The 25,708-nt window shown below is 39.8% G+C and overlaps 1 protein-coding gene across 2 annotated transcripts in view; it reads left to right on the forward strand.

The window, feature by feature from the left end:
* Positions 1 to 25,708, forward strand: part of RSRC1 (arginine and serine rich coiled-coil 1) — a 177,640-nt gene that overhangs the window by 138,321 nt on the left and 13,611 nt on the right. For both annotated transcript variants that reach the window (XM_075031280.1, XM_075031281.1), the window contains one exon: positions 4,795 to 4,863. In XM_075031280.1, coding sequence (XP_074887381.1) covers positions 4,795 to 4,863 — 69 coding nt within the window. The remainder of the gene's footprint in view (positions 1 to 4,794; positions 4,864 to 25,708) is intronic.

Below are 25,708 nucleotides of genomic sequence, written 5' to 3' on the forward strand. Positions count from 1 at the left end.
TTGGCTGAACAAGTCGCTTCTTCAAAGCTGTGTAGGGTGTGGTGGAACTTGGTATTAGACAACAAAATCGTAATTGAACCTCAGGTTTTTCTGGGGCTTCCGTGATGCTTCCTGGGCACCCAGGAGTCTCCCATGCTCTGTCACTGCAACGAGGTGCTGCACCACATAGGGTATTTTCATTTTCTCATTATCAGTTATCATCAATGTGACTATTTGCCTAACTATTTATGCAAAGCATGAGGTTAAATAGTTACGAGGGAAGTGTGGTTGATTTCAGCAGGCTTTGAATGAAGCACACCAATTAGATAATGCCTTGAGATGGTTGTTTGGAAGAGAGAAGGCACCAAGTAGTAGTGTAACTGTTAAATGTCAAATACATGTCATACCATGTTGGTAAGGAAATCAGATCATCTTTAATGTTTTGAGCTTGAAATATTTTTCAAGACCTATGAGATTGTTCATTCTTTTCTTTCTATCCTTTCTTTCAGTTTCTTTTTCCTTTCCAGGTGTTTGTTTGTTGCTAAAAAATGATCAAGTTATAGGAGAAGAGAAAACGCATCACACAATTTAGGAGGGACATAGATTATTAAATGCTGGTAGTTTATTAAAATACTTCTATCAAGCTTCTGAAGTGAGAGGGTATTTCTTGGGAGACTTTCTTTTCTATAACAGAGTAACAATTTAGAGGGAAGAGGGCTCTGAATTAATTGAATTAGTTAAGAAAGAATTAAAGAGGAAAATCTAGGCAAGTATATATATGAAGTTTGGATGGGAACATGGACAGGAACTTGAAATTCTGTGTAAGTGAATGTTTGGTACATCAGCAAATAGAGTCTGCTTGAATTGCAGTATGTCTGAGCGTAAACCTGAAGATTTCTGCAAAATATCAGTAACACAAAGTGTGGGATAATTCATGGGATCTACAGATAAAGTTGGTAAAGCTGTGCTGATTTACACCAGCTGGTATTATGGCCCAGTGTTTCTCTGCGACTCCCAAATTGCTCTTCTTTGTTCTTATATTTAATTCTGATGTCTCATTCCATCTCCAAGATTTTACAGTTAGCCTATAGGTAATATCAAGGAGACACAGAAACACCTACCCTCTCTCCCAAACTGGAAAGTATACAAAACCATCCTTCTCTTCCCTCTTCTCTTCCCTCTTCTCTTCCCTCTTCTCTTCCCTCTTCTCTTCCCTCTCCTCTTCCCTCTTCTCTTCCCTCTTCTCTCCCTACTTTTTAGCGTAAGCCAAAGATCAGCTGGCATTGCAGGTCTGCATTGAATGGGCTAAAGCAAGGCAAAGGAGTGGACCTGGTTCATCCCCTCGGTCGTGGCCCCAGGGAATTACCTACCATTCATTGATCCGCAGTTGTTGATCCGTACATAGTAATTGCTCTTCAACAGGAACCGAAGTTGCAGGTCTGGCAGGCAACCTGCATTTCCATTAGGGAGCTCTCCGCTCGGGCTGGCAGCAGCCTCCACCGCTCCCCAAAATCCATGGCAATTCCGTTTGCTCCTTCAGAAAGGGCTGCGGCACCACTGGGTTTGCCACCTCGGGCTTGAGCCGCTTCTAGTTATGTGGTTATTGGGTCTGGAAAGCAGGTGAAATGAAGCTGATGAAAGAGCTAGACTGAGTTTCAGAACACATTAGCATATTCAGATTTAGGATATTAGTGCATATGGAAACATGAAAGGTGTTTTGGTTTTAGTTTGGGGTTTTTTTAATAACAGAGAAGGTACTTGATGTAGCTTAGTTTTAATTAAATGTTAGTGTCTTTGTTGTAACTTAGCAATATTGTTCCACTTCTGCATTGCATTTATTTGTCTGAGTAAAATGTCCGTACTTTTTGCTCATAGTTTATTCTCACTGCAGAGATAGTATTTATTTCGTCTTCCTTTGTGCTGCATCCAGCACAATGAGCTGCTGATCCCAGCCAGGGTGGAGCAAGCACTTTTATCGGGCACACCTGGAAATTACTAAAATGCTCTTTCCTCCTGTTATACTTGTATTAGTAGTCTGCTAGCAAATATCTGCATTTCACGACTTTATTATTTTAGTATAGGTAAACATCTCAAACATCTTCCGTGTGTCATTTTCCCATCCTTCAGAAAAAAAAAAAATCAATCAATAGAATTGTAATTTTATCTGGGGTTGGATGAGCTCTTAAATGCTGCAGGCTCAAGCGCCTCTTTATTTATTTATTTTATATTTTAGAAAGCTTTGTAAGCAGTCAGGATTTTGTCATGCTAGCTCTTTATCCATGCAGGAAGCCCAGTTTCAGTAGCAATCTCAGCGCTCTGACTACCTGGATCAATTAAAACCAGACTTTTGCTGAAGTGACTTCTTTGATCTGCTGGGGGTGATAAGCAGCTGTCTGTCCTCCTCCGGCTTAAGGAAAGTGCATTGCAGGAGAACTGAGTTCTCTTCCAAATATCAGGTCTTTTAAATGCTTTTAAATGTACGTGGCCAGCATGGGCTGTCTGTGGTCTTACACAACCTAAAATATGGGGTAAGGGCACAGTGGCCCACAGAACAGAGAGGGGGTGTTATGCTTTAGAGTAAGTTGTAAGGATCTTTTAATGTTGTTTAATTGCAACTTGATTTGATCAAAATAAATCTTTTTTTTAATGACGGTTTGCCAGTGAATAATGACAGAAAATTTAAAATATTTGAAGAGAATTGTTAGCATTAAATTCTTAAAGCAGCACATGGCTTCAGTGACGTCTGTTGGTCATAATGGACGGTGCCCTATAACCTCAGAGACTTACTGCTCTGTAGATTTATGGGGTAAGTTAAATTGTTGTTAATGAGCAATTTTGTGTAGAGAATAGTCCTCGCAATATTTCCTAAATTGCTACATTGTCCATATAATTAACCAGGACTTGAAAGGACAGCTCTGTTTCAGCTAGTGGAAGTTTTAACTGTAGTTGCAAGGGTTGGACATTAGCAATTTAAAGTTAACAAATACAAAATAGAAATCTAGTCACAGACCAGCAGCATCTTTCAGGTGTGTTTTAATATTTTTTGCCTTGGATAACCACTGAGATAACCAATGAATTGTTCCTGTGCAGCAACAAATCGGTGAGGAAGAACAAAGTAGCATAGTGGAATAGATAAATCAAATTTAGGCTTGGTAGTTTATTGAATCTAAATTGTGCCCAGTTGGCCCAAGAGCTATATAAGCAATCCATCTTGTGTTGATAATGGAGGTTCTTGAAATCCACCTGATGTTTGCATTATTAAATTTCAGCCTAATGAGCTCTGCTAATACATATTGAAGACAGTTGTAAGGAGTAGAATGTGAATCTGAGCGGGATAATTTGAAAGAAACATAAGCTGAGCATTTTACATGACTCAAGGGGTATATCTACAATTACACATATAACCAAAATTGAATTTAAATGGAATTTCTATTATCCTTGTCCTTTTACCAAGGAGAATAAAGTGTAAATGAAGTAAAAGTCTTTAGAGTTACTAGCAGTTTGTTTTTATTATCTAATTTAATAGATTCTTGTAATAATCTTCACTGGCAGAAAAGTTTTAATATTTCATTACTTTAAATGTAGTCTAAATATGTATAAAAGCATGTAAATAGAAACAGATGTCTATATAATTACTTCTGTCATTTTGTAACACCACTGTTTAAGTTGTATATTTTAAGAAGGTGTAGCTACTGGCTGCAAAAAGACACCAGAGTCGGAAAGACCCCTTCACACCCCACTCCTGAACTGAATTTTGTTTTCATAAATTATCAGTTGATTCAGTGGGTGGTAGGATGAAGTATTTGCAAACTGAATATGCATTTGCTATTTGTGCCACAGTTTACAGTGATTTTATTACATAAGAAGGCCTGGTTTAAATTCTAAATTCTGTTTCTTTTTGGTTCTTCTCCTTTTGACATGGTGATACTTTTTAAAACTTAATATTTCATCAAGTATAATGCTATTAGAGACTTTTTCTCACTTAGTTCACTCATCAGGCAGTGAGATGGCAATAAAAGAGAATGGCTCCTTTGAGACATTAATGCTTTGGAATAAATGATGTGCTAGAACAGAAATTTAATTAATTTACAGAGTATATTGATAGTCCCTTGTTACTGTGCTGTATATTTTTAATCTTCTTTAACATCTGTAGTAAAGTGTTTGAAAACCCCTGCAGTTGAGCAACTAGTAGATAATTAAGTAATAAGGGAAGAGGTTTCTAGAGGGAAAAGATTCTTTTTAAAAAATACTGTCATAACATGAATAAAGTACTGCTGCTATGATTTGCAGTGAACAGAAAATTGTGTACTACCTAATTTAAGACTAAGTAATAGGTATTTGACTCCTATTTTAAACGCTATCTGCAACTCTGCATCCCTGAAAAGAATTGTTTTGTTTCTGTTTTGTCCTCGAAAGAGGTCTTATGGATTACTTGCTATGGTAGCAAATCTTCTTTTTATAAATGCAGTGCATTTGTTTGTTTATAGTTCGGTTTGGGGCCAAGTAGGGTGGGGAGATTTGTGTTTAAGAAAAAAACCTCTTAAAAGTTTTACTTAGCATGAATGCAGAGATTTGTATTGAACTAATATTGCATGCAAAAATTACCCTCCATAATACCGTTTATGCTGTTGTCTTAACTGTAGTAATATCTTTAAAGAAAATACATTAAGAACCAAATTCTGTTCCTTCATGCACATTGACTTCATTGTGGGACTTACAAAAAGGAATCTGAAATTGGGTTGAAACCCCAGGAAATGTTGTTTGGCAAGAGAAGTTAGCTAATTTTAACACTTGTTGTATTTCTTTTCTTTTTAGCTAAAGCAGATGAAGCATTAAAGGCTAAAGAGAGAAGTGAAGAAGAAGCGAAGAAAAGAAAGGAAGAAGGTAATGCATGTTTTTAATTCAGTAACAAACTAAAATCCAATAAGTCAGAAACTATTACTTTTAAGGGACCAAGACCCAGTGGGGCTGTGTGATTTTCTTAGAAGGGCACCTGAAACCGAGATGGTCAGTCTGCCGCTCCTTTGGTTCACCACCGCTGTCTGCTTATGACCTGTAAGATTAACAAGAACTGCTAAATGCACCAGAAATTTCAACCAGATCACAAAAAATATTTTAGCTGCCATTAAAGCAACCTAATTATTTGAGACAAAGTTGTATGTTAAGACCTGACGACCAGCCACTACCACTGGTTTGTGTGCTGGCTATATTGCTTGATTAAAACAGTAAGTGCAGCAGTTAATTTGGTCTGTGTATTTAGTCTGTATGATGTCACGAAGTGAGCTAATCTGTTTCTCGATGACATTTGGTGCACTGAAAGCTGGCAGGGTCTGAGCTGTTTTCCTTTGCAATACAGTAGGTGGAAAGTTAATGTGTAACGCCTGGATAATTAAAACAAATGTATTTTGCTTGTATGTCGGTGAGTAACGGGAAGAGACGTTTTCAACAGTGTGACGGAGCCAATGCAAACAATCAAAGGAGCCTCAAAGTTTCTCACTTCGGCTGTGATAGACATCCCTGTCTCAGAGAAAATATCTCAGTTGTTCAAATTAAAATGAATCATTTAACTCTGTGACATCTATTATTTTTTGCATTGGCTTAAACATAAAAAAATACAGCGAAGGTCTTCACTTCCTTGCAGTGGTTTTACTCTAGAAATACATATTGTCACACATTGGTCACTGCAGTGAGCTTTCTCTTCAGCATATTTGATTTAAATGATGATAGGTTTCAGGTTGTAACTGTTTGTTATTTAATACACTGAACAATCTCCGTGTAAATGCGTTCCTGATTCTCCCTGCCCTCTGCCCCTCGTCTGCCTACCCAGGATTGCATGGAAGTTCACTCAATATTTTATCCAGCCAATAAACAGGACCTGGATTTGAAGGTGATGTAATGTTCGAGGAGACCATGTATTTTTCAGAGCTGGCCTTTTGATGGATTCCTTTACTATGAAAATCAGTATCGTGCCCAAATATCAATCATATTTTGGTTAGGGCCAAGACGTCATATGTGGAGGAGAGTGATATAAAATAAAGCTGTTTAGGACAGCTTGAAATTTAAGGAGAATTTAAGAGTTTGAGATATTTTTAATTCCCAGTGTGATATGATAACAAAATTGTTAGGCTAACCCAAAACAGGAAAAGTTGTGCAAAAGGGAAGAGGTAGTTGGTTGCGTGAGTACGTAGCAAATGGAAAAAACACCTAAAGGGGATGGTAGTGATGTTTACAATTTTACTATGCCATCTCCTCCTGTCTTTCCAAAACGTCATCTTTCTTTCCAATCTCTCTAGTCTTATTGGAAAGTCTCCTTGCGTCTGCCCTCTCTTTTCCTCCCTCTGAGCACACCAAGTTGAACTTCAAGATAAAGATAGGAACTTGAATTTTGCATCTGTTGTGCCTTCGTCTCTTCTCATCTCCTATACCATCCAGGTACCAGAGCCTGATTCTCCTTCCGCGCGTGCTGTGTTTAACCCCACTACACTGCCTTCTGTTTAAGAATCCCACCAGTTTCCTGACGACAAGATTCCTCTTTATCCTGCTTTGACACCCTTATTTTCCAGGGATCCTTCCTAATGACCAAGCGGTCTCGAACAGCTAATCTCGGCTTGCATTTCTTTCCCTGAATTGCCATTCCATAACTTGGTCTGAGCTGCTGCAGTCCTTTAGGGCTCCAAAGGCTCTGAATTTTGTGGAAGTCTTTTACATACATATTTGATTTTGGAACAGAATCATTAGCCAGATTTTTGGATTAGGAAAATACATCCTACCTGTTTCCATGTTGCCATCTCTTCTTCAGTACTGACTTCAGATGCTATTTCTTTGGTTACAATCAAATTTCTCCAGTTTTCTTCCTTACCCAGTTTTTTCTTTAGCTGGAACTCCAGCCTCAATAATTTCTGAAGGCAATTTAAATCTTATTTGCACTTCAGATACAAACAAGCTTCTTAATTTTCTCATTCACACATGAGGATTTAAAGTATACTTTGCAGGTCTGATTCAGCTGGTTGCTGTCCTACAGGATTTATATGTTTTTACGTGATTTCCCATCCCCTGTTTGTTTCTAGATTTAGATGTCTTTAATAAGCTCCAAATTGTGGGACTTACAGTGAAGTATGCTAAGTATGTATTTCAAAACTCTAATGTAATCTTTATTAAAAATTCATGTGATTGATTCTCTTCATCTGGTTTTGGTTTTGGTTGGGGTTTTTTTTTCCTGAAATAGTCAAAAAAATTTGTTTCGCATTATCAGGTAAATCCAAAGCAACTAGCATGTACTGAGTGCTTAAAAAAACCAATCCAGAAATCCCCAAATTCACACATCTAACAGTGGATGAAATCGCTACCTCTGGTTCTTTGGTTTCATCCTGTTCTAGCACACTTTTTTACTGGCTTTATGAGATAATGCTTTATTCAGTGCTAACCACTGTCCACCCATTAGGCTCAGCTTCAGAGGACTGGTTAATTTGGCAGTCAACTTTCACTCATACTGAGTTCCTGGTAATTATAGACTGTCTTTGTTCCTGACGAAGTTGCTGCTGGCCCTGCACAGTTTTAGGAATAACGTGTGGGTCTTACTGAGTATCTTGTACCCGAAGCCCCTGCTGTGCTTGACAAAAATGGAAAATACCATGTAATTATCTTTGAAAAATTTGAACTAATCAATTGCATTTCGTTCTCTGTAAGAGGTTGGAGGTGTTCACATTTAATAAACTTTTAGTTTAGTTAATGATGTTTAAGAAACAGTGAAATGGATGCTAAGGTTTTTTTCACTTCAAAGAGTATTGGGCAACTACATCTGAAGGAAACACTTTCTTTTATGTTAATTTTCTAATTATATTATCTGGGGTAGGCTACGAGAACTTATTATGACAGACACATTGATGCTCCTGCATCCTATCTAAATGGGATGGATCCAGGAGTATCCCCCAAAACAAGTATTGCCACTGTTGCACTGGCAGATTTGCCCAGAGCCTCACGGTCCTGCTGCCCAGGGGGGGTGTTATAGATTAAACCTACCTTGGGAGCAATTCAGAAGTGTCTCAAGTAAAAGTTGATAACACAGGTTCACAGACAACGACAACCTCAGGGTGTTTATTCCTACTGCTTGTCCTGCAAGCGGAGCGATGCGCTGCAGGTGGCTCGGTGCCTTTGAAGCCTATGGGATTTACTTAAGCTGCCTCAGCAGTGTATGAAGCTCTCAGCATAGCTCTTTAAATGGACCATTGGGTATGAAAGGTCTTTTGGTGTGTAGGATGGGGATCCAAGACACTTTAAAAAAAAAAAAAGTCCCAATTTTGGAATGACAGTGCTTCAGAGCTGTGATGCCCTGATGCAGCTGAGCGCGACAAGTCCTCAAATACTTTGCAACGTATCTAATGTAGTGTCCAGAACACTTGCAAAATAAAATATACTTCCTCTAATTTGTCTTGTGGATACGGTAAGCAGAGAGAGTTTATATAAATGTAATGAGATTGGGACATGATTTAGAAACCCATTTATGATGACTTTCCATAGGGAGCAGACACCAAAGTGCCATCTGTGCCTTTAAGAAGATTCTCTTGCACTAAGAAGGTATCACAACATACTTTTATGTATATATAAAAATAAAACCATGTAAAAATCTGTAACCCCATGAATTTATCTAGCCTAGCAAAATGAAAAAACCAACGCCTATATGTTCCCAATACTCTACTCTCCTAGCATCTAGTGGTTCACTGATGTTAATTCCCACTTTTCTTAATAGCGAAGGGCTGCTCATAAGATCAGGGCTCTGAATACGGTTGTTTCACCCTCTTCTGTAATACAGCTTCCATCTGCCGTGCATAGTCTTTCACTAGCTTTCTAGGAGGATTAGGTGGAGCAAGATTATATGAGTATCATCTTAGTAAATGAGTTAGAAATCTAGGAACTTAGATTAATAAACTCTTTTTCTGTTCCCATGTGGTTGTGTTCTTGCGGGAGAAGAAGTCTCTGTCTTGTGATGGCTTCAGATGGCTCAGAGTTCAGGTGGTCTCTTTTCTGACTTGTCTGCAAGATGGTACTCAAAATCTTTTTAATTCCCCTTCTGATCATTTAAATGAACTGTGAAATGAGAGGAGCTCCTCTTTTCTGCCATAGTGCTTGGAAAGGACCGAGGTAGAAGTTCCCTCAGATTTTTTTGCTTCTCCTCCTAACTTCTTTCTAAGTAATCATTCTACTTGTCCGCCAAGGTGGTTGTTGCTCCAAGAGTGGCCAGCCATCAGGCTGCTGGTCCAAGGTGGGGAGTATCACTTGGGGTTTTTTTTTTAAATCTTTCCTTCACTTATTAAACTGTGTTTATCTCAACCCACAATTTTTTTTTTTTATTATTATTTTTTTTTTGCATTTTCTCTACCTGTTCTGTCCCCTGTCATGCTGGGGAAGTGAGCGAGAGCTGTGTGGGTGCTTATCTGCTGGCCGGGGTCAACCCACAGCAAATCTTCACCTCTCCGTCATCTGGCTCTGCTGCTGTGCTTTACGCTTCGCTCACCGCACAGAGGATGCGTTCAAAAAGGCCGGCGAGATACGACATACGATCGTGTAACTGTCCATTGGGGACTGATTGGGGGCTGATTTTGAGATGAGAATATGTAACTAGGAGAAGACAGTCACCTAAGCCTGTTGCATTAGATGACCCACATATTAAACTGTGTTTCTCTTATGGTGTGTGAATTACTGTGGTGCTGTATTCCGAATGTAACATTTCAGGGATATATGTGGAAATATATTTTATGTAATAGTGATAAGGATGGTATTTTAGTAGATGCCTAGTGCTTCTGGTCTGGGAATCTCTACCAAGTCTCTCAAAATTAAGTTGCGAGCTCTGCTGAGTTAAAGCTTTGTGCATCCTTCACGACTTCATACAGGACTAATTTCCCTCGGCAGAATTGCATTATACCCGCTGACCCAGACGCAGTCAGCATCACGACTGAATTGATGTTATTCACCTAGAGATGGAGACAGCTGAAAAAATAAAGCATCCTTCCCAGGTTCCAGCCATCCCGATTCAGCTCTCAGTCTGTGCGGTGAAGTCACTTTGGAACTGGAAAAAGTACTTTGTAAAATATCATAAGTATATCGTAAAATACCTCAAGTTGGCTTTTCTATCTTTGAGAAAAGCCTTTTTTAAAGCCCTCAGTTCTCACTGCTCCAAAGGCAATTTTGAAAATTCTGAGTTAGTGGAATAGTATCTATCAGCAAGGAAAATTTAAAACAGTTTTCCAAGGGGTAGGAAGTATTTCATTAACATCCCCGCAATGATAATTTAGGACTTACCTACAAAAGGTAACTCAGCAAAATTACCCTTCTTCGAATCTATGTCTGTAGTGAATTTCTTTCAAAATCAAAATGTTCTACTCATTTAATTTGTTTTACTTTGGGACTATGGGATGCTAAGAGGAATTAATTTGTGCTCCAAGTTAATCCTACTCGGAGAAGGTATGTATGAGACCGAAGAAGAAAAGGCGAGTGGACAAGCGGGATAGCCTGGGCGTGCGTTGTCGGAGAGGGGAAGGGAAAGGGGCACTTGCAGTTCTGGATGAAAAAGGGAGCAAAACAGCCAGATGTGCCCCCACAACACCCCGGTACCCAGTTTTTGGAGCCGGCCAGCTGTGCTGGGCACCCGGGGGAGCGTTTCCACCCGCCCCGTTTAAAACCGCAATGGGAGATTTGCTGTAGGAATTGGAGAGACAGGCTCACAGCTGGGGGCTGCGGGGCCCCGGAGCCTCGTCGGGGTGAGGTGATTGTGTCTCCGCTTGCACAAATTTGCAGCGTATGTTTTGAAAAATACATCTGTGTTTTTTTCATTACGTCCCATTGTGAGTGGCTCATATGCTAGCAATTGCTTTGCCTGCAGTGATTATAAAGGGCGACTATGGAAAGGCGAGGGGGAGAAAAAGGGTTGGTTACTGAATTGGAAACAATGGTAATTTACAGCGAAAGCAGGAGGAAAACTTCTTTTCAATTTATTAATAAGCACCATAAAAACTATCCTGTGGTGTCTTTGAAAAAGTTGTAAGGATGTTACACTGCTCTAAAATGAATAGAAAATGTTTCCTGAAGAGATGCTTCTTAAATAAAATTCGTCAATTTGTCTGAGGAGTTAGCTACCAATTAAGAATAGCTTATTTTCACTGGAAAATAAATGGTCTTATGAAATTGCATATCAAGTGTTTAAGCGTATCAAGTCCATGCAGGATATCCAGAGAACTTGCACAATGGCAAACGCCAGTTCTGTGTAGTTTTAGGTCCCTTATGTATTTACAAACAAGACTTTTATCCTTCCTGCATTCACCATGGTGCATGTGCTAGAGTGTGTTCCCTTTCCCATCTCAGCCACGTAGGTTCTGTCTGCTGGGTACCGCCGACATCTTTTGCTTGCAAAAAGAGCTTTTTGCAATTTGTCTTCCTTCTCACTTCCTCCTACAGCTTCTGTAGCCAATTTTGAACCCTCTTTGTTTTGCTCTCTTGGAATTCACAGCTTACCTATAGCTGCGTGGCGGTGGGACTCCGGTGGGCAGCAATGCACTTCCCTTTTCTCCTCTTCCCAGCATTCCCATGCATTGTGCAAAAATTGTTGCAATTATTTCACACACTTTAGACTGATTTAGGTTTTGTCTTCTATGTTTGGTTATGTAGAGAACAATTTTGTATATTTTTGATCATTAAAGTCTTACTGGATTAGCTTCTACTGCATAAGGGGGGGGTGGAAGTAAAAAATCAATTCTGTTTGATTTTCTTTTTTTAATTCACACAACTATTTTATTATGTGCATAATTGTTCCTAGTGATTCCCTGCCTGCTCCCCCAAGCCCTTCTGGTTGAAATGTTAATAATGAAATTGTGTAAGTCCTGTAAGGAGCGCCCAGTTACAAAAGTTGCCCTGGGTTTTGGCAGTTGTTGCCTGATGAACCTTATTCTGTCTGCTCATCTACAAACAAGAGTGGTTGCCTAAAGTATCCGTAGATTCATTAATAAATTGTTGTAAACCATTTTCAAAGGCAATTTAAAAAAAAATCAAATATTCTAAATTTTGAATTTAAAAAAAAAATTGAATTCTCCACTGTTCACCATTTTATGGTTTTAAATATAACTCTCCAAAAGGAAATTTCTGAGCTGTCAGCCTATGTAGGCAGCAAGCGCATGCGATGCCGTTGTAACCTTTCCTCAAGAAAAGTTGAGCTTCCTTGCTGCAGTAAGCAAAACCGACTGTGCAAATAAAGCAATTGTTCCTCAGCCCGTGAAAACTGGTTATTCACCCCCCACCCTATAGCGAGGGTGTCTTAACATTACTTTTATTGTAATTTTATTGCCAAATCAGGTGTGAGATTAGATGTTGGATGTTACATGTAATCTGCTCGGAAATCAAATTATTTGACCTCCAAGCCCACCGATGCCCCCTCCTGCTGGTTTGCTGTTAAATATGCAGCGTTTTCCTGTCATGAATACAAATCGAGGACAAATTAGAATCTACAGACAGCTGACCTGAGCTCCAGATTAGAGACTGGGGGCTTGTGCTGTTTTAAATGTTTTAATTACCATAGTCCCTATAGCCAGTTGAAGGACACATAGCAAAATGATTTTTTTGTGACAAAAAAGCAAAGAAAGAAAGAAAAAGGCTCCCTCCGTCTCATTTGAATTTTTCAGTTTGATTACATTTGCACTTCCATTGGAGCTATGCTAATTTGCTGCATGAAATTAGGTCTATTAACAAAAAACACACTACTTTTACAAGAGTATTTTCAACGGAGGGGGGGTTCTACTTTGTTTTTGTTTACTTGTTTCCATTCGGGACTGCCTGAAAAATGGCATCAAAATCTTAAGGGGATTTTACTGTCAAACTTGATTTTCACTCCAGGCCTGGCAAGCCCAATTCCAAGTAGCTGAAATGGGTCATAGCAAGAGTTGAAATAAAGCACGCGATGATGTGCTGCGAGAGGAAAATTCAGATGCGTTGGACTGCACTGCTGTGAGATTTGGGGATCGTTTCTCTTAGTATAGCGTGCATAATAATATTTTTAAGCTTTCAATTTAAAATACACCTTGTCGTGAGGCACGTGTCCTGCAGTTGTGCGGGGAGGAGGAGGAGGAGGAACTGGGGCTGCTGCTGCGCGGGCGGCACTCGCAGCAGCGTGCCGTCCGCGATAGAGACGCACGTATGGAAGGGTTTGCATCGGGTAACGAGGAGAAGAAGTTTTTCAGAACGCAACTAAATACGGTTTGTTCTTTTGAAACCGATCAATAGGTAAATCGATGCGACGGTGGTGCTCGCGCTAGGGCGGGTATTGTCCTGATGCCTTTATCCTGGAATTTGCATTTTCTGTTTCTCGTGTGTGTTGGCCCAGTGTTGAATTGATTAGTTATGCCTACCCAGTAAGCAGTGAAACGTTTTTATATACTCTGGGGAAATAAATTTGGCAGAAAATCAGCATGAGTAGATTTAATTATCACTCTGAGACCTTTTCCTTTTCTGGCTTAGTGATCCTGAAACTCTGTGTGTTTCACTGAAATCTGTGTGGACGCTAAGCTTCGCTTCCCAATTTGTTCCTCCACGCAATGATAAGCCAAGCAATTACTGGTTTATTGATTTTTCATCATGGCAAATTTAAAGTTGATTTTTTCCTGAAAAGGCAGGGGTGATTAAGTGTTTCCCCTCGGTTTAGTACAAGAGAGCTATGTGGCAGAATCTAATATCCTGAGGTCAACCTCTGCAGGCAGATAATACGGTGTCTTGGCCACGTGTTAAGGAGAGAAATCAGGGCTACAAATGTGATAGGATATATGTGGAGACAGTTTAATTTGTTCCATTTATATGAACAAGTCATGTGGCACATGCTTGGAAAATATCATTTTGAATAGGCCTGGAAATGAAGCCCACGTGGGCAGGAGGAACGAGGGAATGCAAACAAGAGAGGCATTAAAGCATTTAGTGCTGGGAGACAATTATCCTTTAAACAGAGAAATAAAACACATCTCGCATGTGGTACTCACAGATTTTACCGAGATGGACGTGCTGCATTAGGGACACCTCCGTTGGAGGTTTAGCCTGGCGTTAGCAAGGAGCTTGGAGTTTGTATCTGAAGTCATCTCGCCGCACTCTGGGTAGGGAATGCGCCTAACCTCGTAGGGCAGGTTTTGGAATGTGTGGGTTAATAGGATTGAAATCAGAGCAGGAAAATAGTGCTTTGCACAACTGGTATAATGCATCGCTGTAGCCTAAATGGACTTTCAAAACAATATATTTTATGGATTTAGTTAAATTAGCGTATATGTGCGCACAGCAAGTGGTTTTAAAGGGTGTTTTCTCCTGTCTTTCTATTTCATATCAAATAGATATGTAAGTCTAGTTTGAAGTATTTTAAAAAGAAAGGTAACACACAGGTACTTAAGGAGTCATTTTGATCAGTTTGGGAAGAATCTCAACATTTTCTCAACTATCTTCTGCCATTTAACTCAAACCCGTGAAGGGACAGCATCAGTAAGGGGTTGCCATGAAGAAATGGTAAGAGAAAATAAAATGGTAAAGGTTTAACTAACTGATGAAAAATGAATGAAATGTAGTTTGTATAAATGTGGTGGGCCCAAGTTGTAATATTTGAATCCAAATTTTCAGTGCCTCAAAGTCTAGATTTGGTTTGGCTAAAGTGTTATCATTAAACCAGTATAGATCCCTGTCCTGAGTCAACCCCGTACATTGCATAGTCTCAGAGCTACAGTTCTGATTTGGAATTCTCTTGTTCTACCCTTTCAGCTTCTCGCAGTAGCATTATTAGAAATTCAGAAGAAGAAGAAATTCAGATAACTCCCTTTTTACTAAATAGTGTGAATAAAACACTATTTTACCAAGTGAGACAGTTTAATTAGATATTGAAGCATCAGAAGATTTGCTTCTACTCTGCCTTCTGCGTAGATGAGCTGCCTGGTATCTCACCAGCGTGATGCAATTAGTGCTGTCCTTTAAGCTCGTGCTGGCTTACTGAACTCTCAGTGGCAACAAACTGAGGTCAGAATTTCCTACCCCAAATCCTCCGCAGATAGACGGAGCTGCGAGGAGTGCTCCTCTCTGCCTCCTACGCTGCCGAGCTTAATGAGCAGGATGAATTCATCCCAGCGCCTCGGCTAAAGCAGGTGCTTTGGGGATGTAAAACCTGCGTGGATTTTGAGAGCTGGGGGGGTAGGTCACGAAAGAAAAGTTAGGATGTACAAGAAAGCCTGGAGGACTCAACTTTTAGAAGATCCCTTAATTATAAATTCTGCATGTGGCCCAAACTATAAGCTCTATTTTTTTATACTCGTCTTTAACCTGTTGGACAAGAGCTCTCACATGGAGACTCTAACCAGTAGTTTATCCATGCCAAAGCGGCTATTTTACTTAATGCTTCTTTTAGTAAAAGTTAAAAGACTGTACCTTGATGTAATTGATATTAAAAACACAGGTTGAATCCACTGCAAAAGGATTTGATTGCATGAGGTCAGGCCATGTAGCTGTAATAAGTTAAAGTGCTTTACTCAATGATACGGAAATATATTAGGATGCCCTTAAGTTCATTAGCTATTGCCTTAGGTCATAGTTTATGTTCAGTAAATTTTATTGAAGTTCATTGTTATGGCAATGACCTGAACTCAGTTTGTTAAGTCTCCAAATTATTTAGTACACATAATACATTTAGTATAGATAAATATATATAGATTTTTTTTACTCTCTTATCAAAATTGTTATTTCAAATCTGTCCAATTTTACCTTCATAATGGCAGATTTTAAGCAAAGTGTAAGTCTCTGCAGCTCCACCCTTCGTGTCCCTTGTGTGCAAATGTTGCTTCATTAGTCTGACACAAACACCTGGTGTTGCGCTTCCAGTCTCTGGAGGATGTTTCAGCATCTGGCACATACTGTGATCTTTTTTTATGTGTGTTTAATCTTTTTATTGACGTTTTATAATTAAAAGTAAGCAGAAACAAATCAAGGATAATATAAAAATGTGAAGTTTTGTGCAGTTGCAGTGGCATAGCGCAGCATATTAGGAAAAGCATCCAAATAATAATAAAAAATGTAAAGGATAATAAAATTGCGGTATGAAACGTGGCATCTTTACTGGCCACTCTCTGTGGCCGTATTCTCTCTTAACAGAGTGGACCATCAGAAAGGGGATCGATAGCCCCCCATAGAGAATGGCTGTTTGGGTAATCAATTCCAGGCTTTTTATTAAAGCTTCTGTAATTAATAATCACTTTAAAATGTGTTCCTTAAATTTTAGCCTGCTTTGTGCCTGCCCATCATCTTCTGCCCCTGCGTATCTTGTGCTTTTTACAACGAGGGTGGTGAAACCCTGGCCCAGGTTGCCCAGATTGGTGGTCGATGCCCCATCCCTGGAAACATTCCAGGTCGGGTTGGACGGGGCTCTGAGCAACCTGAGCTGGTGGAAGATGTCCCTGCTCACGGCAGCGGGGTCAGACTAGATGACCTTGGGTCCCTTCCAACCCAAACCGTTCCGTGATTCTATGATTTTCCCTCTAAGCCAGAGTCCGGGGATTCCGTGTGCCTCCCAGCAGCCATCGGCTGCGGGGAGTGGGATGCTCAGTTGACCGGAGGGTGAAGGACTCGGGGACTCTCTCCGCCTCAATTTGAGCGTGGGCACGTGGCCAGGGTGGCTTGGATTCGGAAGCCCCAATTCAGCTTGGTCTTAAGAAAATGTGCTTGTGTTTTCACAGCACCAACAAAGTTCCCAAAAGAGTAAATAGGAAGGTCTCTTGCAGCAACATATTGCTTTATTGGCAAAATTTGGCAGGGCAGGAAAAGAAAATGCTCCTGCTCTTAAAAAGTATGTTTTCTTGAATAATAATGTACTAATAATGTAGTGAAACAGCACATTCTTCTCGGCATGGCCAGGGTTAAGTTTATTCCTGTGTGGTTTTGTAACACTGGTCACATGATATTACAGTTTGTATTTTGTTCTGTGTACTGAGTTCAAAGGAATTGAAATGTTAATTACCTCCTTAATGTCCAATTCCAATTGCTGTACTGGGCACACGACTTTGACACCACTGTGAAGGGGCAGGGTGTTTCTGTAAGGTATTTCATCAGGAAGCACAGAGGCTGTGCTGTAAAAGTATTTGAAAATCCCAACCTCCTTCAGTTTGTGCAGAAACAAATGATTTAGGCAGAGAAAAAAACTTTGTACAGCTACTGTAATGCTTCTCTCAGCTAATGTGTAACCTGAAGCATTGAAAAAAATTACAGGGGGAATAAACAGAATAAATAAAGAGGGAAATTGCCTATGGATGTCTCTAGCAGAGCTGAGGTTTCAGTTCAGGCATTTAAAAGGACAGAGCCAAGTCCCACTGGTAAAATCACGCTTGGCTTTTACATGAAGGACATCATATATGTTGTGTGATAGCATTTAAATCCAAAGTTGACATTAATAAAGTTTCAAAACATCAGTGATCTGATAAGGTAAAAAGATATGGGAAATTATATCCCATTTGGCTACGGCAATATAACGGGCATCTTTCAGATGGGGAAATGCCAGAAGGGGAAGAGCAGGGGGACGTGGTAAGGACACATAGAAGGAAGGAGATTTTTGGCTCTTCAACATTGCTGACTTGCAAAGGTTGCACAGTGCTTTGGGTAAAAATATCCCTTTATCAGTAAATAGTCACTTCTTGGTAGCAGGGCTGAAACCAGTGGCAAAGTTATTGAGAAATGTGTTCAACTTAAATATTTGTTAAATTCACAGCCTAACCCTAGGTAAGCACACAGCCCTAGGCCAGCTGCCCTTAAAGTCCTAAAAAGCAGTATTTGTAGTTTTTAAAAACACTTTAAGCATAAACTGTAAAAAGAACAGTACGAGGGGTTTAGGAAAAAACTGGGATAAATTGCTTTTGCCTATCATTATTTTAAGAACATTTCAGTCAGTTCTTGCTGAGGTGGGCTGGCGGGGTGTCCGTGGGGCTGGGCTGTCCGTGGGGCTGGGGTGCCCATGAGCTTCTCCAATCTCTGCCCCAGGGGCAATGGGACGGGCGAGGGCCATGTCCACCCCAGGGCACCTCGTGTGGCATCTCCGTCTGCTGACGGGCTGATCAAGCCTGATTATTCACAGTCGAGCAAAATTTGGAGCCAGTAGGAATGTTGCCACTGTGATTTAATTAGGCAACGATTATTTGGGGGGGGGGGGGGGGGGTGTTAATCTAATGAAATCACCATTGGAACCTGGCTGGTTTATCACAAGCATCACATGCTTGCGAGGACTGGGGTTTCTTGAAGGGCGGAATAAGCAGAGAAGAGGAAACTCGTCTTGAAATATTACGTGTTGCAGAAATTAACTGAAGATGTTTGCTAAAGAAATCCTGTGCTTGTGCAGCTCTTTTTTTCCCATGCTTTTCTACGGTTGCCATTTGTATTGTGCTTTTCAAATTTTGTTTACTGGATTTCCAGCTGCAGGTTGTCTGTGTAAAATACGGTTTTGAAGATGAAGTTCTAAAGGGAATAAAGCAAATACAATAGACGGAATGGCCGTTTGTCAGGAAACCTACACGAGCCATTAAATGCCGTTTTCCAGTTTAGGTGTTGTAAAAATAAGAAGTGTGCTAATATAGGGCTCTATTGATCAGGAAAGGTCCCTGGCATCTCCCACTAGGAAACATTATGTACTGCAGTGAGTTCCTTCGCGAGATGGCCAATCTGTCCTTAAAATGTCTTGGATGCCTTTTACCCACTTGCTGTCTGGGTTTATGTAAAAAATGTGAATCAGAATGGAAGTTTCATGAGCAGAAAATAGGGTTGTGTTGATATGAAATAGCCTTTGACTGTAAAGGCTTGCTGTGATTCATGCATGCAGAAGATGGGCTCTTCCAGATATATTTTTAATGCATACTTGCACTCTGCAGAACTAAGTTTTTGAGGAAAACTTTCGAAAATTATTTCCTTTTATTAGATTTATTTAAATTAATAGGAAGTGATCAGCAAGATGTTCAACCTGCAAATCTCTCTCTCAGTTTAAAAAGTTTATCCTTGGTGATTACAGAAATGGCAAAGAAAATGGCAAGAAACCATGAATTTTTCATCATAAATGTGGTATATTTTAGTGTTCACCAGCATTGAATGGTGACTGTGGGACTGGGAATGTGTCTCCCAAATTTCTTGCCTTTGTTGGTGCCTGGGCATGTGGACCTGGAGCGACAGGGCTCCTGATCCATAGGAGCCAGACTTGCTGGAAATGGGGTTCCTGGGGATGAAACTGGGCGCAGGCGGCTGAAAAACAAGGCGTCATTTGGGGAAATGCTGGTTTAGCAGGCTGTTCTTTAAAACCGCAATTCCTGAGATGATAGGTTTTCGAATAACACCGTGGCCTCTTAAGAAAAAGATATAATTTACACGATTGCAGTTCAATGCTAGGAAAAGATGGAAACACAGATAATTGTGCACAGCTCCTCCGTGTCGATCTTGCTTGGATTTGCTTTGAGCCAGCTGCACTTTGTGGAGTGAAGGGGTCCTGCCTGAAATATTGCCACTCTTGTTCCATGCATACTTCACCTGGAAAGAAGAACATTTTATTTTAATCCTTCTGTTTGCATATGAATACTCTAAAATAAGGCTTTATTTCATGCGTTAGCTGAAAATCCATGGAACAGGGAAGCAATGCACAAAGCCTGCGGATGGTTACAGGGAAATTGTAAGGAAATTGAAGGAAAAATAGATTAAAAATAATAACTTCCCTTATATCATCTGTGGAAGTTTCTTGCTTTGCCTCTATGTTAAAATACAAAGCAGCATTTGTCTCTTTTCCTACGCTTTTTATGAAGGGAAAAAATCAGATAATTTTTCTCCTGGAATGAAGCACATTAGTACATGGGATCCTTTAAGGAGAGATACAACATCAAGAAGATGTGCATAAATATGAAAATAATTTCGAAGCTGGTATTTGAGTCATTTTATTTTAGAAAATACAGCAGGTATAATTAAAGTTTTATTTTTACATCTGTAAAGATATCGAAGCGCGTAAAGCGTGAAGCAGGTTCTCCCTCCATAAGTAGATGGTGACAGTTCAAAGCTACAACCTCAACTAACAAGGGTTTTTTCCCTTCCTGGAAAAAAGGGGAAACCTTTTTTCCAGGGAAACCTGGAAACCTGTACCATAAGTCAGTGTGTTTCATCAGCATCATTTTAAAAAATATTTTATTTCAAATCCTTTCAAAGACACGTTTTTAGATGAAAAATTGGCACCTTAGTTCTGTTTTGTTGCTGTCTTTGAAAAGGTGTTTGAGGTGGGGCATGCTCATACAAGCCAATTGCAGAAGACCATCTAATAGTCAGTTTTTAACTACTTCTATTCTAAAAGTGAAAATACAGCTAAACTTATGGTCTCTTTCACAGGGAAATTTATGCCCTTTTTTACAAATTAAAAGTCTTGAAATTGTCTTCAAAATTTAAGACAGATAAAAAACAAAATGGCTTCTGTACTTCATTAATGTTGTGTATTTTACTGTTGTCTTTATGGCATTTATTTGTGCTAAAGGATAAGTCTGAGACAAGCATCAGTTAAGGTAATGGGATTGTAAAGCAATCACGTAATTAGTTATCTGACTTCAATCATTTAAAAAAAAATTTATAGCTACATATTGAAAAGCTGCTTCTAAAAGGGAAGATAAACAGCGGTGTGTGAAACGAGTAGGCAGCAAAAGGGACGGGAGTTCTCGTCTTGGAAAGTAAAAAGATCTGATTTTCAGTCCCCTCATAAGCCCCTTGAATATTCCCAGGCAGCAAAGATGAAGCATGAGGAGAGTGGTCAGAGATCTTGAAAAGACGGGTTGTGGACAACCGTCAATGGATTTGTTTTGTCCCAAGAAAATGGAAGGGGGAGAGAAGTCTTCCAGTTTGGTCGCAGGTGAAGAGCTGCTCTGAAAGAGGGGGGCTGGACGTGCGGATGCTGCACGCATTGCCAATGTCATCATCATCTCCTCCTCTACCTTAGGCATTCATTTTGTCTATTCAAAAGAAAAGGAAAAAAAAAAAAGAAAATTTATCCTGCTCAAGAGGAAGCTATAAGTATATTTTCACTGCTTCTTTTTTGATATTCCAACTTTATTTAGAAACAACAACAACAACAAAATGTGAAACCAGAAGAAAGGCCAAGGGTAGGGGAGATTGTGAGATCTTGGTTTCTAGTTGTGTTAATAACTATATACAGAACTGTGCAATCTGGAGATGTGTTTGTACCATTGCAATATGCATGTGTTTTGTCTGATTTAGCAAATTATTCAGAAGTATTCAATTTCAATTACTTATTTTGAAACAGTCTATTTTTAGGAGCTGACATCTCGGATTTGCTGTTCTGTATTGCAGAATTCACCAGTTTAGGTACCAAGAAAAGAGCAACCTTCTGGGAGTTTCTATATATTTACTTATTTCCCCCATATAAAACCCAGAATCCTCCAGAAATATAAGGCATATTTATCCATTCATAAAATATTTCACTTAAATTCTGAGGTTTGGTCTTTAAATTTCCATTAATTTGCACTGTTTGGTCTACTGAGGTTTTCATTTGTCAAAATTGTTAGCTCTTGGGTATTAGTTACGCAAATATTGATGTGTAGCTTTGGCCTGTTAGCTATCAATTGGAATCAGAAAATCAATAGACTTAATAGCTCCTCATTACACAGTTGATGCATTTGCAAGGCTGAGTCGCGTATTGTCAGGGAACAATCAATTCAGTCAAAAACTATTACACCATCACCGCCAGAAACGCTTTCATAATGTTTTGGTGTGTTTAGAGTTGACCTGAATTTCCACAGCAGCTATAGATGCAAAAATAACACTTTTGGGGGGGCTTTTGCCACAGAGTTAGTAAGTCAGAAGCGGGGAGCAACTCTGGTAGCGATAGCAGAGACTGAGCAAAGTCGTGACACGCTGTCCTCGTGCCAAGTCCTGGTGTGGTTTACAGTGGTTTATGTAAACAGGTTTTTTAGGTAAAGACTCTGCTTTCTGGCTTCTAGCAGTAATGAAAATTTCCGAAAGCTGTTAGCCGTGTTCTTTGTGTCTGTGATGCAAACTGAGAACCTAAAAACTGGAGTGGTGCTCCCGTTACTTTAGAAGCAAATAAAGAAATCAATTTACGTCACAGCTCCCAGCCGGGGGGAAAGCACCAACTTCCCACCAGGAACCAAAGCAAAGGAAAGGAGAGCCTATTCTTTGATTGCCTGGACTATTCCAATCATTTTCTTTTCATTCTCCCAGTGTACGGTTGAGCTTTCTTGGGCTTATACTTAAAAAGGGAATTGTGAAGCAATAAAGGTACGCCTCTGGGATTTCAGGCTTACATACGTGTCAGAGGATACATACATTTCCTTTCTTTTTCTCAAGAAAGGCATACAGTATTTACATTTTAAGTTTAAAACTCTTTGTCAAGTAATTAATTAAACGTAGTTGAAGAATTTTGAGGTGGCTACAAAATCTAAATATATGTAGAAAATAATACCTAAAAATAACTGTAGTACTCACAGTGCTTTATATGAAGACATTTTGTAGGTAGAGACTCTGCTTTTTGGCTTCTAGCAGTAATGACAATTTCCTAGAGCTGCTAGCTGTATTGTTTGTGTCTGCGATGCAAACTGAGGACCTAAAAACTGGAGTGGTGCTCCCATTGCATTAGAAGCAAATAAAGACATAACAAAATCAATTTACCAGCTGGAAAATTAGTAAATAGTATAGGCGCTTTTGTGGGTTGTAAGTTGTGAAAATTAAAGCAAACCTATTTCTAAGTGAAAGGTAGACGGCCTTTTAAATGCCGAGTGGATTTGGGGGGAGAGGGTTTCTCTTCCATTTAATACATCTTTAAATGGGCAAAACTTGTAATGTCTTATTTTACTGTTATTACGCTTTTTCTCTTCTCAAAAGCTGCAGCTATTGTGTAGCTGCTGCTGCCCCTACGTAGCCCAGCTACGGGTTCTGATCTTGTCTGTACCTCGATATTCTGGGGACTGCCGCATGATCAGCCAACTCCGAGATTTTGCAAATAGTTGCCTTGTGAACTACAAATGAAGGATTAGGGTCTCCAAGACCGTATTTTAAGGCTGCTGAAACAAGAAAAGGACAATCTGCAGGCGAGGGCTTTAGGAGACTCCGTGTGCCTGCGGATGCGGGAGGCTCGCCCTGCCCCATCAGCCTGGCACCTCTGAGCGAGCCTTCCACCCGCTCCTTACTCCGCTGCAAAAAATTAATGATTATTTTAACTTAAATATGTGCATACTATATAATCTCTCATGTGCTTATTGAACTGTACCGAAGGACTAATCATTAGTGTACGAACAGCTGCTTTCATTCTTTTTCTGTGTCGATACGGCGTGATGGAGATGGATCCAAGTAGTTTCTGCTCCGGTCCTGTGCTTGCTGTGGGGTGCTGTCTCCTGACGTTTGTGAGGCTGTCTGAAAAATTACAGTGGAAAATTATCCGTATGTTAAAGGGATACTTCTTAAAAGTTGTGTATCATTTAAGATCATTTAGCTATTTTAGCCATTTAGTTCTAAGGAACACGCTTGATAATTAAACATTATGAAATAGAGAGCTAGAAAGCAGCAACAGTCAAATATATCAGTAAGGGTACCGTAACTGTAGTCTGATTTTGTGTTACAATGTATACTTAGAGGAGTAATTGAATACATTGCTCAATGTAAATGAGAAATGGCTCTGTGGACTTTAAATGAATTAATTATTTGCAGTCAGAAGAGCCTTATCTTTTTGATTTAGACTACAACCCCACAGAAACATACGCATTTCCTCTAAGTTCATGTGTAAGTCATCACGCTGAATTTACAAGAAATACATACCTTCAAAGCATCAAACATCTAAATATTTGCTAGTTATTATTTTTAAGGCTATATTCCCATTCTCCAAAGTAATTGCAAGAAAGTTGTGTCATTCGTTTTATTTAAGTATTTTTCTTCACTGGAAAAAGATAGGTTATTAAAGTCAAGGAAAAAACCCAGACACTCGGTAAACATGTAGGATGAGTGAAATACAGACTAAATTAATGACATTTAAGATGACATACATAATTATAACAGAGAGGTCAGGGTAGGTGGCAGCTTTCCCAAGTATATAGAGTGTCAGAAAAATCCCCACAGTACACATTTTAATTGAGTTATGTTTACTTTCCTTCACATTGAAGCATTAAGGTATTACCCCATTGCTGGGCCTGTGTTCCTATAATTTAACGTGGCAAAATTCCCAGATCTACATTTTGACAGTAAAACCACATCATGCGTAGGCTCCTTCCAGCAATGAAATACCACTTTGTAGTTGTCTCCAAATCATCAGTTTCTTTTCCGATTTAAACAAAAATACATTTAATACACGGGGTAAATAAATTTTACAAGGGTGAGGATGAATTGAACGCTATTTTTGAAATGCGAGAAATGTGTGAAAAATGAAAGAAGCCAACAGATGCGACAGAAACAAACAAAACTATACAGCAAAGGGCAAATAAATGGTAAATAGAGTGCGCGGTGTCGAATGCTTAGTCCTGTCTGTCCCAAGCTCCAGACCTGCCCCAAGCTCCAGACCTGCCCGAGCTGGGTAGGTGGCCAGTGCCGGGGCTTCCCTGGACAAGGGAGCAGGCGTGGAGGAAACCCCTTGCCCAAATAACCCACTGCACGCCCTTTCTTTGAAGATTTTTGCTGACTAAAACAAAAAAATTGAGTAGTACAGTCAGCCACTTAGGTTTTAGGTTTTCTTGGGCTGAGGCTGGCTTAAAGGACTCGTGCCAACAGCAACAGAGGGCTGGAGGGACGCTTTACCCTGTCTCCACCAGTACCCAGGCCTTTTTCCATCAGGAGAGAGGCCTTTGGGGGCTCCGGGTACTGGGACATGGGGAAAATTACTTTACTACACATATTCCCCAGAGAAAGAATTTATTCTAATTGTTTTCTCCAATAGCAATTGTAAGAAAAGGGTTTTTTCCCTTTTTTTTTAGGTCTTTGATTTGCCTCCAGCCCATCCTAGTTTGCCAGCATCCCTCCCCATGCTTCTCCAGTTGCACTTAAATATAGCTCAGGGCGCATGCAGGGTGCACGTGGGTTAAACGGACCCTGCAGCGATACCTAGGCTGGCTGCTGGTACGCGGGATTGGTTCTACTTACTTGGTAAGGTTGTCTGCTGTGTAAAAAGGGACACGAAGGGAAAAAAGATTGTTTGTGACCTGGGAAGGCTCCGTCCTCGAAGTGGGTGAAAGGGATTAGCTGATTTAGAGGTTTGGAGCAGAGAAATACTCTTAAAGAATATAAAAAGAAAGGCTAACCAAATCTGAAATCCATTCCTACTCTTCTTTATTTTGGCATCTCGTTTAGCGATGTACTTGTTAGCGGAGAGGTTTGAGCCCGTGCGTTATCTCCGTGGCCCTATGCCGAGCTGTGTCTAGAAGGGAGCACGTTTGTGTGTGTGTGCGCAAATGCACATGTACCTTCGTGCACGCACACACCAAAACTGCACCTCTGCATTAAAACAAATCAAACACTTGGAAATTAAGGGAAAAAAACAGAATCAAGCATTATGACTTCTAAGTGGATAATTTTCCTCAGGTCTCTGCCTCAGTTAGTGTTGTTTCATTTTAGACAGTCTTTAGTTAATAGGAACTATTAATTATTTTATATTCTCATTATTCAATATGCAGATCTGTACTTTATTTGACTGTAGCTATTCAAACCTCATCTTAAAAGCAGC

The sequence above is a fragment of the Buteo buteo genome, chromosome 7 (assembly GCF_964188355.1).
Source record: "Buteo buteo chromosome 7, bButBut1.hap1.1, whole genome shotgun sequence".
NCBI lineage: Eukaryota > Metazoa > Chordata > Aves > Accipitriformes > Accipitridae > Buteo > Buteo buteo.